Source organism: Herpailurus yagouaroundi, unplaced genomic scaffold (assembly GCF_014898765.1).
Source record: "Herpailurus yagouaroundi ecotype Mexico unplaced genomic scaffold, PumYag 182, whole genome shotgun sequence".
NCBI lineage: Eukaryota > Metazoa > Chordata > Mammalia > Carnivora > Felidae > Herpailurus > Herpailurus yagouaroundi.
Genome location: NW_024412413.1, coordinates 60,667,151 through 60,681,527, shown reverse-complemented (window position 1 = coordinate 60,681,527; position 14,377 = coordinate 60,667,151). Strand labels below are relative to the sequence as shown.

The 14,377-nt window shown below is 33.6% G+C and overlaps 1 protein-coding gene and 1 pseudogene across 1 annotated transcript; both read left to right on the top strand.

The window, feature by feature from the left end:
* Positions 1-11,436: 11,436 nt before the first annotated feature.
* On the top strand, positions 11,437-11,531 carry LOC121041148 (uncharacterized; annotated as a pseudogene).
* Positions 11,532-12,426: 895 nt separating this feature from the next.
* On the top strand, positions 12,427-13,374 carry LOC121040093 (olfactory receptor 6C2-like). The gene has a single exon (XM_040490436.1). The coding sequence runs from the start codon at positions 12,427-12,429 to the stop codon at positions 13,372-13,374; it is 948 nt and encodes a 315-aa protein (XP_040346370.1).
* The last annotated feature ends 1,003 nt before the right edge of the window (positions 13,375-14,377 follow it).

Here is a 14,377-nt window from a genome sequence, read left to right as displayed (position 1 = left end):
ATTGGCACAAAAACAGACACATAGACCAATGGAATAGAATAGAAACCCCAGAACTAGACCCACAAACGTATGGGCAACTCATCTTTGACAAAGCAGGAAAAAACATCCAATGGAAAAAAGACAGTCTCTTTAACAAATGGTGCTGGGAGAACTGCACAGCAACATGCAGAAGGTTGAAACTAGACCACTTTCTCACACCATTCACAAAAGTAAACTCAAAATGGATAAAGGACCTGAATGTGAGACAGGAAACCATCAAAACCCTAGAGGAGAAAGCAGGAAAAGACATCTCTGACCTCAGCCATAGCAATCTCTTACTCGACACATCCCCAAAGGCAAGCGAATTAAAAGCAAAAATGAATTACTGGGACCTTATGAAGATAAAAAGCTTCTGCACAGCAAAGGAAACAACCAACAAAACTAAAAGGCAACCAACGGAATGGGAAAAGATATTTGCAAATGACATATCGGACAAAGGGCTAGTATCCAAAATCTATAAAGAGTTCACCAAACTCCACACCCGAAAAACAAATAACCCATTGAAGAAATGGGCAGAAAACATGAATAGACACTTCTCTAAAGAAGACATCCGGATGGCCAACAGGCACATGAAAAGATGCTCAACATCGCTCCTTATCAGGGAAATGCAAATCAAAACCACACTCAGATATCACCTCACGCCAGTCAGAGTGGCCAAAATGAACAAATCAGGAGACTATAGATGCTGGCGAGGATGTGGAGAAACAGGAACCCTCTTGCACTGTTGGTGGGAATGCAAATTGGTGCAGCCACTCTGGAAAACAGTGTGGAGGTTCCTCAGAAAAAAAATACACCTACCCTATGACCCAGCAATAGCACTGCTAGGAATTTACCCAAGGGATACAGGAGTGCTGATGCATAGGTGCACTTGTACCCGAATGTTTATAGCAGCACTCTCAACAATAGCCACATTATGGGAAGAGCCTAAATGCCCATCAACTGATGAATGGATAAAAAATTGTGGTTTTATATACACAATGGAGTACTACAGGGCAATGAGAAAGAACGAAATATGGCCCTTTGTAGCAACATGGATGGAACTGGAGAGTGTGATGCTAAGTGAAATAAGCCATACAGAGAAAGACAGATACCATATGTTTTCACTCTTATGTGGATCCTGAGAAACTTAACAGAAACCCATGGGGGAGGGGAAGGAAAAAAAAAAAAGAGGTTAGAGTGGGAGAGAGCCAAAGCATAAGAGACTCTTAAAAACTGAGAACAAACTGAGGGTTGATGGGGGGTGGGAGGGAGGGGAGGGTGGGTGATGGGTATTGAGGAGGGCACCTTTTGGGATGAGCACTGGGTGTTGTATGGAAACCATTTTGACAATAAATTTCATATGTTGAAAAATAAATAAAAAAATAAATAGTAACAAAAAAATAATAAATAAATATCATGCAAATTATAAGATGTGTGTCCATTAATCCCACTTGGCAATCATTCATGAAGATTACAATAGCTGAGATGATTACCTTGTAACTTGGGAAATACTTATTAGTTTCAAATGATCTAAAAGGAATGAACACATTTCTACAGGCAATCTAAGGGGAGAGTGTCTCTAAGGAGAAATAAGAAAGATGAAAAAATACTCAGAAGAGCCTACAAAACACCAGATGGCCTTTGTCTTTATTGTTTCAAGCATGATGATAGACAACTGTTTGAATTGTCACATTAAAACAATCATGTACCCATAAGCAAGACAATCATGCTGTAAACTAGCAGATTATTTTGGATCATACATAATAATATGTGCCAAAATGGCAATAATATGTGCTAAATTAACTGCTTTTTGAGTCTTTTCTTTCAAACATGTAAATCTATCACTAGAAGAGCAGCATATGGGTACCTAACTCAAATACTACTCCTACTTATCTTTTTTTAACAAGCAATTGTGTTCAATATTAAGAATAGAAATAGGGTTTTGCACATTGTAATTTGAGAATGAATATTTTCTTCAGTGATTTGACAATGTACACCTAAGTTCAAACTTATTTTTGTTTTAAGTTCAAACTTTTTGTAGTTACTAATCATTGTAGCACCTATCATTTATTGAATTTCTACTATGCAGAAGTACTATGCTAATTGTATATGTTTTCAATGTAATCATGATAAGAGGCAAAGTATACATAATAATGAATTTTTCGGTTGTTGAAAAAACTGAGAATTAGGGAAATCGTTTTACTTGCTCACACTCATTACAAAGTTTAGAAATTATAGAGACAGGAGTGCAATTAGAGCTTTAATTCCAAGTGTAGTTTTTTAACCATTATGCAATATTTCCAATTAGGTTAATGGATAGGTGACAGGCAGATAATGATAGATGATGATGATAGATGGATGGATGGTTAGGTGGATAGATGGATAGACAGGAATAGACAGATAATAGATGATAGATGATAGATAGATATATAAATAGATAATAGATAGATGAGAATTTGGAAAATAATCAATAATCTAATGCCTGATTTCATAGCTAGGATATGAGTACTGAACCTTTTTTTTGAATGAATAGATACATGATTGAAAAATTGACATTCTTATACCATAAATCCAAAAAACTTTTTCAAGAAATGAAATGAACTCATGAAGCTCTTTTGAGTATACCTTTAAAATAAAATTTTTAAACTATATTTTAAAGTTTAAGGGACCATATTATGGGAAAAATTATAATTGAACAAAACAGAAACAAATGAAGTAACAGTAATTTACATTGAACAAACCACAGGGGTAAAAAGCAAAGAAACAAAAATAATTTAGTGTGTAACTCTTTAAAATATCATGCTCTGATCCTTGACTGTCCATGGGATATGTTCTAAAGAGTAAAAGAATTAACAAATGAATCTTTGTTATCATTGGTGGTACTGATGGAGAAATTCTGATTTCATCTTGTAAAAATTTTAGCACTGGGCAAATTAATAAATATGTTGATGTTGACAACTAGGAATCTTACTGTAGAAAAAAGGGGGTAGAAGAATCAAATATGAATGGGAAAATAATTCAGCAGTGTTGGATTAGAATTACAGGCAGCAATGTCAACTAATGATTTCTTCATGTGTTTTTTACCCTGGCTTTGTCCTTTAAAAGATACTAGAAAGCATTCTGACAGATTATGTTCAAAACCAAGTGGTACATTACAAATGACATGGGAGACTTCTTGAAGGACAAATTCTCTATGGATCCGTCCTTCTTTTTCTGACTTCTGCATGTTGGATTGGCCCAAGGTTCATTCAATCTTTTGATCTTTTCTCTCTTTTTTCTACACTTATTCCCAAAGTTCTCTTATTCAGTCTCATGTTCCATCTATTTGGTGGAATTTAACTACATCTCACTATTTACATTGCCACTTTTCTGGTTAAAACCACCTTTTTTTTAATTTTTACATTTTACTAACTATTTTAGTAAGCAAAGATGCTGACATTAAATTTCTAGCATATGAGAAAAGAGTGTTGAACATCAATTCGTGATACGCTGTTTTTTCAAATTCTTCAACCTTAGTTAATATATTATTAACATACTGGGGCACCTGGGTGGCTCGGATGGTTAAATGTCCAACTTCAGCTCAGGTCATGACCTCATGGTCCATGGGTTCGAGCCCCGCATTGGGCTCTGTGCTGACAGCTTAGATTCTGTGTCTCCCTCTCTCTCTTCCCCTCTCCCACTCCTTCTCTCTCCCTCTCTCTCAAAAATAAATAAATATTAAAAAATACAAAATACACATACACATTATTACCATACTGATAAAAATTAGCATTTTATGTGCAAAATATTACCACAGGTTTTTCTGCCAGATTGTATCTTTCTCAACCCCTAAAATGGCATTAAAAAACTGTTTAATCATTTGGGGGAAATTTTTATATCCTCATATAATCCAGACACATTATAGAAGCTAATGTAAATAGGTCATAAAGCTACTGGAAGAAAATATAAGTAAATATATGATAAGATCAGAATCAGTAAAGCCTCTCAAGTAATGGCAACAGATTCAAAAATAATAAAACAAAAGATATATATTTTACTACATATTAACCCAATTTTCTTTATACCAGCAACACCCTAAATTATATTAAATGTTAAATAACAAAGCATTAAATAGGATTTGTAACACATTAAGACATGCATAAACTTAATATCCTGAATATATAAAAATATCTTAGAAAAGAATAAGGTATCACTTTTGTTAAAATAACACTGAAAGAATAGTAGTATTATACTCATAAATAAAGCATAAATTGCCAGTAAACATTTGAAAATTGCTATATATCATGAGCAGTCAACAAAATGTGAATTAAAGTGAACAAAAGAACATAATATTATTCAGATCATCATTTTGGCAAAGACTTAATACACTGATAATACACCCTGACCTTGTGTTATTAATGCATCTTCCAATCTCCAAGGACATGTCCCTATTCCTAGGTGAATCAGTCAGCTTTTGTTTTCTTTTACTTTTCTATACCAATTACATTGTCCATTCATTAGTGACTTCAAAGTAGGCTCACCAAGGACACTTGTTTTTTGTTTTTTTTTTTTTAACTTAGGTGATCTTACCTACATAACAGGTTAAGGAAACCATCCCACACTAAAATTGGTCACATCATCGACTTTTCAAAAATCAAAGAATTTCTGGTTTTCCTTGCCTGTTTACTAGTCTTTCCTTCTATATAGCTAATCAGATTATGCAGAAATAGCTCCTTTTCTAATTTAGGCAGATACTGTGATTTGTGATAAATGTTAGACCTAAGGATATAAAAATTGATATAGGCTGTGTATGCGTTTCTGCTGTTACCTTTGAGTGACAGTAAGAAAGCATGACTACATTATATCCATGTCACTACTGATAATTCTTATTTAATTGTGAGTTCCACTGAGGATCTGTGTGGAAAGAAAACTGGGGCCTGAATGAGAGACTCAACTGTAAGTATGTTCATCTCTCTCAAATCAATTTTTTCTATTACGAAATTTGAAAAAGTAAAATATTTCCTGTCACTTTCCTAAGTGTGTGTGTGTGTGCATGTGTGTGTGTATATATATATTTCCATATATACACATTTATATACAAACATTCATTTTTATAAATGCATGTGTGTATTAAAAATTTGGATAGTTCATAAGGGTATGAGAAATTAATTTCATTTCTTGAATGTTATTTCTTTCTCGAGAATATTAATCATGGAAGCAAATGAAGAGATTTCTAAGCCTGCTTTATGAATTGGTTAAATATGTGAGCAATAACATGGTCACATTTGATAAGCATATAATGCAGTATCTATTGCCCTAACTGCTAACACATGCACATACACACACTCACACACACATACGCACGCAATCTCAATTGTACAAATACATCTCTTCAACTAAAAAAGATCTTGTTTTTTTAAACAGTTTTGATGTCTAGGCATGTTAAAAATTAATAAGTTACATCTGCAATATAATTAGTTTGTCAGAATGTTTCTGAGGCACGTTTCTGAAGCAGGTAAATAGAAGGCAAAGGGTTATTCTGCATCCTAGGATGATATCCAGGATCAGCAGGGACTTTTACTGGAGGCTACAATAGGAAATGAAGGAAGCATGACTGGAAGAAGAAAGGAAGGTGGGTTTTGGGTAACAATTCTGTGCTTCTTATTTGAGCTACTGCAGGCGTTTCAGGTGTGCCTCTGCAGAAGAGAATAGAATAACAGCATTTAGACAAAGTTTTTTGCCCATAAGCATAATTCAGCATTCATCCTCTCTGATAGTGTATAGAAATTCTGAATGCTCCTTTTGGTTACCTAGGTCCATCCAAGACCGTTTTGTCAAAGAAGGAACCCAGAAGCAGGCTTTGGTTGAAACTAGCTATCTCACACCACACCATACAACAGAAATGCTAAGTCCATTCTAACTGAACTACAGTCTAAGTAGTTTGCCCTATATATAGTCAGTAAAATCAAAGAGTAACCCCATACAATTAAGGGACTTCCTAGCAACAAGTTCAGGTAAATAGAATATTATAGAAAACTATCATTAGCTCATATCTAGAACTTTTTTAAGACCTCATTACCTCATCCTTATTTTTTTATGATATCTATTTTTTTTCACATGGTCTACATTAGAATTTAAATGAAATGTCCCATGGAACTCTGACCAGGCAGAGTCGATGAAACGCCCAGCCTGAGAGACTATATTCTAATACTCAAAAAATGGGGCACTGAAGGGTTAGGGGAGCATGATACAAATTCTTATATGGAAGGAAGATCTTTCAACATTAGTGTAGTATCTTCTATATGAACCACAGGAATTAAAGGACTTCTGTCAAGTAGAACCTTAAAATATAAGTAGAGGATATATCCTGGTCTTTGTAGGTATCTATGTGTTTAATTAATATACAGAGAAACTATTATATTCCAGGAAATGTGATAAGATCTGAGTCTACTACTGAGAATAAGATGGGCTCTGTCAAGAGTGTCACAGTATAATAGGATGACAAACAGTAAATAAGTCATTCAATACAGCTCTGATGTAGGGATGATGGATATAAGAATACGGTGGAGATGTAGCCAGCCTAGTCTATAGGAATTGAGATGGTGTCTCAGAACTTACTCTAGGTGCGTTGAGAATTAAAATGATCAAAACAGGAGACAGGAAGTCCAATTAGAGTATGAATGCTTCATATCGAATATGAGATCAAAGTGATCTAAAGTAGGAATGGAAGAGATGAACTAGTTTTTTAATAACATATTAAGGATGTTGGGGCGCCTGGGTGGCGCAGTTGGTTAAGCGTCCGACTTCAGCCAGGTCACGATCTCGCGGTCTGGGAGTTCGAGCCCCGCGTCAGGCTCTGGGCTGATGGCTCAGAGCCTGGAGCCTGTTTCCGATTCTGTGTCTCCCTCTCTCTCTGCCCCTCCCCCGTTCATGCTCTGTCTCTCTCTGTCCCAAAAATAAATAAACGTTGAAAAAAAATTTAAAAAAAAATAATAATAAAAATTAAAAAAAAAAAACATATTAAGGATGTAGAGTCTAAATAGCCTTATCCAGATGTGAGCAATAGGATGGAAGGAGGCCTTCTAAAAGCAGAGTAATAATAATGAATTGAGCAAGAGTGGTGATAGTACATTAGTGGATAAAGATGCCAGGTTTTGGCAGCCTGAGTAATGAATGAAAGATAGAGGGGCAGAGAAGAGGAGACTGAATAAAGATGTGTACATACACACACACACACACACACACAGAGATATATTAATTCACTTAAATGGCATGGTCTTTGAAATTCAGTGATTGGCTGGATGTTAACCTGAGCTATCCTAATGAATACAACTTGTGACAAGCATTGCCTCATATTTTAATAAGCTGAATGTATGTAAAAGGGTTTGGTGCATTACTAAGAAGTATAGAAATAAGGAACTATTATAGAACACTAAAGTGTCAGATAAAATGGTGAAATCTCAGGGTTTGTTTCTTAATTGTTAAATTTTGCAATAGTTTAACATTACAGAAAAGTGAACAAATCATAAGGGCACAGTTCTGTATATAGCACACGAATGGCATCATTTAAGCCTTATAACCTAAGCCTAGACCTAGTCCATACCCTCACAATCCTCCCTGAATAGAGACACTATCCTGATTTCTAACTCCAGAGATAAGTTTTGCTTATTTGTGAAATTCACGTAAATGATCATACTCTGTATTCTTTTGTGTCTCGTATCTTCATTCAAAATTCTGTTTGTGAGAACTTTTCATGCTATTGCATGTAGCAATATTAGTTTTATCTTCATTACTATACTCGTCCATTTTATGAATATATCACAATTTAAAAACTGATTCATATCATTAATGGACATTTTTATATTTCAAGTTTTTGGATTATTGAGAATGAGGCTAAACCTTTCTTAAACATGCATATATTTTTGCATACATATGTATACATTTTGATTGGGTAAATACCTAGGATCATAATTTCCTGTTTCACAGTTATCTGGACATCAGCATAATAAATATATTCAAAAAGTTCTCATAGTGTTTATATGAATGTACACTCTAATCTTCAAGATACTTGGTATGGTCCATCTGTTTAATGTCACTTATTCTCATGGTTGTGCAGTAGCTGTGAATTTAATTTCCTTTTCCCTAAGTACTAGAAAGTTCACATTTCACATGTTCACTGGCCTTTAGGTATGCTTTTTATTCAAGAAATTAGTCTAATTGTTATTAGATTGGGTTTTGTTTTCCTATTGGTTTGTAATAAATTTTACAAATTCTTATTACAGTCCTTAATGATTATTACAAATATCTTCCCCCACTGTGTGACTGGTCTTATTTAAATCACTTTTATTCAGGTATAACTTACATATATACAATAAAATGCACTTAAGTGTAGCATTCCATTGAGTTTTGACAAACGTGTATATACCTCCTTATAACTACTAATGCAATCAAGATACACAAATTTCTATCACTTGTAAATGTTTGTGCTCTTTCCCAGTTAATCCTTCATAATAGATTTGGTTTGTCTTTTCTGATTAAATCTTAAAGTATTTTCTCTTTAATATGTATATATTTTCCCTTGGCATACTACTTTAAGATTTATCCACATTATCACATACATGAATTCTTTATTTTTATTGCTATGTAGCATTCCATGTAAAAATATACCATTTTTCCACTTCTCGATGTTTACTTGTATTACATTCCTCTTTTGGTTATTATGAATAAAGTTGCAATTATTAAGTCTTTCTAAGAACATATTTTTTTTTCCTCTTAGGTAAATTCTTAGGGATGGGTTTACCGTATTATATAATAGATACATTTTAAATTTTATAATAAACTATAAAACTAAAAAAGTAGTTTTACTATTTTATATTTCCACCAGAAATATACAAAAATTTCAATTACCTCATTTTTACCACACTTGCTATTGTTAGTACGTTTAATTTTTACTATTCTAACCAATGTTTAGTAATGTCTTATTATCATTTAGTTTTTATTTCCTTAATGACTAATGATGTTGAGCATCTTTTCATGTGCACATTTGATATTCGTGAATCTTCCTATGTGAAGTATATGTTCAAATATGACCATTTTTTATTAGTTAAGTATGTGTATATGAGTATGTGCATATAGATGTTATTTTGTATCTATATTATGCATACATATATTAAAATAATATACATTTCATATATATAAAATATACCCATAATATTTTTGCATGTATGTTTTCTATATATATATATTATATATACACACACTAAATACATGACCTTTGTCACATGTATGTTTTATAAATTTCTTCTCCTAGTACAGGGCATTTCTTTTCATTTTTTAACAGTATCTTTTGAAAAATCATTTTTTATTAAGTCTATAATCTATTTCGTTTATTTTTCATTGTGTTCATTTTTATCCATATGTATATCTTATTGTAGTAGCACCATTTGTGAAAAGACATTATTTTTCTCCTCAGTTTGCCTTACGATACTCTATTTCAATATACATTGTTCTATTCCAATGAATTCTATGTTTATTCATATCTCAATGTCAGTGTTTTAAAATTTCCATTGTATTGCTATATTATAATTTGTTCATATTATGCCCAAGTATTTCATGTTTAAATGGTGCTATAAATGACATCTTTAAATATTTTAGAGTTCAAAAAACAAATAAAAAATGTCAAGGTCAAATGCTTATTGTTCGTATACATAAATAAAGATATATACACACTTATATTGACACTCTCTCTTTTGCTTTTGCTAAACTCACTTACTCATTAAAGGATATTTTGTAGATTACTTAGGATTCTATATCTACCCAATCATGTTATCAAGGGAACATGATTTAACTCCTTTATTTCTAATCACAATGTTACCATTTTTTCTCACCTTATTTTATTGGCTAGGAACTCCAGCACATTGTTGAATATGAACTATGAAGTAGTCATCTTTGCATAGTTCATGATTCTAGAGGAAAGCTTTTAGGTTTCTTTATTTTTGATTGAGAGATCCCAAGTGGGGGATTGTCAGAGAGAAGGAGAGAGAGAATCTCAAGCGAGGCTTGGGCTCATGAATTATGAGATCATGACCTGAGCTGAGATCCAAGAGTTGGATACTTAACCAACTGCTCCACCCAGCTGCTCCAAGAAATTTTTAACCTAAATAAGTGTAGAATTTTGTCAAAGATTTTTTCCTGAAACTATTCAGAAGAAATTACTCATTCTCCCTTTTTCTGTTATTATGGAGAATACATTGATTGATTTAAAATATATTGAACCATGGGCAGGGGATGGGCTAGATGGGTGATGGATATTAAGGAGGGAACTTGTGATGAGCACTAGTTGTTATATGTAAGTAATGAATCACTAAATTCTACTCCTGAAACTAATATTACACTTATGTTAACTAACTAGGATTTAATAAAAACTTAAAAAATAAATAAATAAAAGGGTGCCTGGGTGGCTCAGTTGGCTGAGTGTCCGACTTCAGTTCAGGTCATGGTCTCACCATTTGTGGGGTCGAGCCCCATGTCGGGCTCTATGCTGACAGCTCAGAGCCTGGAGCCTGCTTCAGATTCTGTGTCTCCCTCTCTCTCTCTGCCCCTCCCCTGCTCATGCACTGTCTCTCTCTGTCTTGAAAATAAATAAAACATACATACATACATAAATATTGAACCAACATTGAATTCCTGCGATAAATGTCACCTTCTCATGATGTGTTATTCTCATAAAGTTATTGAGTATAATGAGCTTGATTTACTATTCTTTTGTGGAAAATTTCTATCTTAGCTGTAGACGATATCATTCAGTAGTTTTCCTTTTTATGTAATATCTTTGTTTGGTTTTGCTATCATAGTAATACTTGCCTAATAAAAGGAGATGGAGGAGTACCTGGGTGGCTCACTTGGTTAAGCATCTCAGTCTTGATTTTGACTCAGGTCATAATCTTGCAGTTCCTGAGATTGAGTCCCACGTCAGGCTCTGCACTGACAGTGCAGACCCTGCTTGGGATTCCCTCTCCCTCTCTCTCTCTCTATTCCTCTCCCCACCTCTCAAAATAAATAAATTGTATAGTTTTCTATGCCTTTATTGACTTTAAACCAACTAGTTCCATCAATTAGTAAGACGATCTCCAACTATAATTGCCAATTTATGTTTCTTCTTTCATTTATGCCAGTTTATTCTTTTTATATTTTGATGCTCTGTTAAATACATAAATAGAATCTGTTGGTGTTCTTAGTGAATCGGCTTATTTATCAGATAATATGTAATTTCCTCTAAATGCTTGTTAATTTTCTTTGGTGGTGATACTAACATAGCTACTCCAACATTCTCTTGATTATGGTTCACATGGTACTCATTGTTCTATTCTTTACAGAAGTAATATTTGAAGTGAGGTGTTTAAATATAGCATCTAGGTGGGTGATTTTTAAACACATCGTATTGCTTCTTGGCCTTTTGGCTAAGATCAAGTGTAGTATCTGTTCTTATCAATTTAAGATATACATCAAAATACATCTTATAATCTCTACCTTTTTAATCAGTGTGGTATGTTTTGATTATTTTATATAATGTAATCGTTTATGTTTCGACTTCTGTTTATCATTTTGTTACTTGATTTTTGTTTGTCCCCGTTGTTGTTCTTTCTTTTGTTTCCTATTTTCTGGACTAAAATTAACCAGTTTAGTGTAGTCATTTTAACTTATATGTTTTTGACTGTATCATTTCTTAAAAGTTTGTGACTTATAATATAAACAGTAAACATTTCACAAACTTGAATCAATATCTTACCAATGGAGGTAGAATTTAGAAAATATATTACTATATAGGACCCTGTACTCTTCCCTTTTTATTGTGATTATCATTTATATTATGTTTATATACATCAGAAACTCCATTAGATAATGTTATAATTTTTGCTTTCAACAATCAATTTTATGAAAGGAATTATATAGAACTGGTGTTTTTGTCTTAAATTTTCAGTAGAAATCTACAATTAAGCCACCTGAGCCTGGAGTTCTCTTTGTCAGATGATTTAACTATATGTTTGTTTACTTCAATAGATACAGGGCTGTCTAGGTTAGATATTTCATCTTGAATTAGCTTTGGTTAATTGTACCTTTCAAAGAATTCATTCATTTGAGTTATCAAATCTACTCTGCAGATGTTTTCAAAATATTTCATTTTTATCTTAACAGCTTTATAACATGTAATGTTATTGCTCTCACTCCTGACAAATCTTTTCCTTTTTTTTTCACGACAGTTGTATGAATGTTATTTATCCTTTCTAAAAATCAGCTCTTGATTCCTTTAAACTTCACTCTTGCTTTTTGTTTTCTGTTTCAATGATTTCTGTCTTGTTTTCTGTTTAAACGCTTCCTCTTTGACGTTTCAGTTTTACACGTAGATTGCTTAAAACATCAAAGGTAGCAATGAGAAATCACACAGCAATAACAACATTCATCCTGTTGGGACTTACGGAGGACCCACAGCTGCAAGTTCTCCTTTTTATCTTCTTATTTCTCACCTATGTGCTGAGCATGACTGGAAATCTGACCATTATCATTCTTACATTCATGGATTTTCATCTTAAAACACCTATGTATGTTTTTCTTCGAAATTTCTCCATTTTAGAAATCTTATTCACAACGGTATGTATTCCCAGGTTCTTGTACAGCTTATCAACTGGAGATAAAACGATTACTTACAATGCTTGTGTCAGTCAAGTATTTTTTATTGGGGTTTTGGGGGCCACAGAATTTTTTCTCCTGGCAGCCATGTCCTATGACCGCTATGTGGCCATCTGCAAACCCCTTCATTACATGACCATCATGAACAACAAATTATGTACCATCTTTGTCTTCTGTTGCTGGATCTCTGGGTTGATGATCATCGTCACACCACTCAGTATGGGCCTCCAGCTGGAATTCTGTGACTCCAATGCCATTGACCATTTTGGCTGCGACCCATTTCCTCTTTTTAAGATTTCGTGCTCAGATACGTGGCTTATAGAACAGACAGTTATAATCTGTGCAGTATTGATATTCATTATTACACTGATTGGTGTCATTCTTTCCTACATATATATCATCAGGACAATTCTAAGATTCCCTTCTGCTTCCCAAAGGAAAAAAGCCTTCTCCACTTGTTCATCTCACATGATTGTTATTTCCATCACATATGGCAGCTGTATTTTCATCTATATCAAGCCTTCAGCCAAAGAACAGGTGGGCATCAATAAAGGGGTATCCGTGCTTACTACATCTGTTGCTCCTTTGTTGAACCCGTTCATTTATACTTTGAGGAACAAGCAAGTGAAACAAGCTTTCAATGACACAATAAAAAAAATTGCATTTACCTTACAAGTAAGAGCACATTGAATTTGAAAAATTAATGAAAACAATGATTTGTTCCTTAGCATTTTTTTCTGGAAGTCCTAACTAGTTCAGTCAGGTTGACTTACTTCTTCAATTGAAGGAACATGAGATTTTGTTTCCAAGAAATAAAATCTTCTTCCATTTCTAAGCTTTTCTAATATTATTCAAAAAGAGATTGATTATATGAAATGTGAAATATAGTGTCTATGAGTCCTGAGAAATCTTTGGATCAATAGCTTTTCTAAACTCCTTCAATTTGCATATGTAAATATGCCAAAGGAAACATTTGAAATATAAAAAAAATGTTTCATCTATGTTTTAAGGTATTAAGATAAACTCTAAAATAAAAGAACTCAAAATGGGCCTATCAAGTAAAATTAAAACATATTGCAACCAAAGTAAGAAAATAAATACTAGGAATCTGGAAACAAATATGATATACTAAAGACATAAGCAAGCTAGAATATTTAGATTTTCATCAAGAAAGAGGAGAAAAGTTTAGACCACAACTGCTTGACAACATGCAAGCACTCATACCCACATGCACACACACACAAAATAAAACAAGATTAAAAAGAAGACTTTTGCTTCCAGCTCTGTCAGAGTAACTAATTTGAGCCCATGTTCTCCGCTTTAAATCATCATGAAACTTAATCAATTTTATGAAGAAATTTGACAAGAAACTGAAAACTGTATCTTTTTAGAAAGAGAGGTTTCAATAAACGTATCCACAATTAACACTAGCTTAGTCTACAGTGTGACACAGAGACTAACCTCAACATGATAGTCTCTCTGAATTGAGTTGGCAAAGATCAAATCAGCTGAAGTGGTTACTACCCTCAGGTCAAGACTACACTGAGCTGGAATCTGGGCAGAAGTTCCCCATTTATGCCTTGGCTGAGGAACAAGTGTAGTCCGTGTTTGCACATGAGTAATAAGGCTGAGAGTTCAACGAAGATACTAGAGGCGGAGTAGTCTCTGGGCTTGGAGTCTGGGCCCAGAGAAA

Excerpts from the sequence above, each read along its gene's own strand:
- LOC121040093 (XM_040490436.1), top strand. The coding sequence starts at position 12,427 with ATGAGAAATCACACAGCAATAACAACATTCATCCTGTTGGGACTTACG.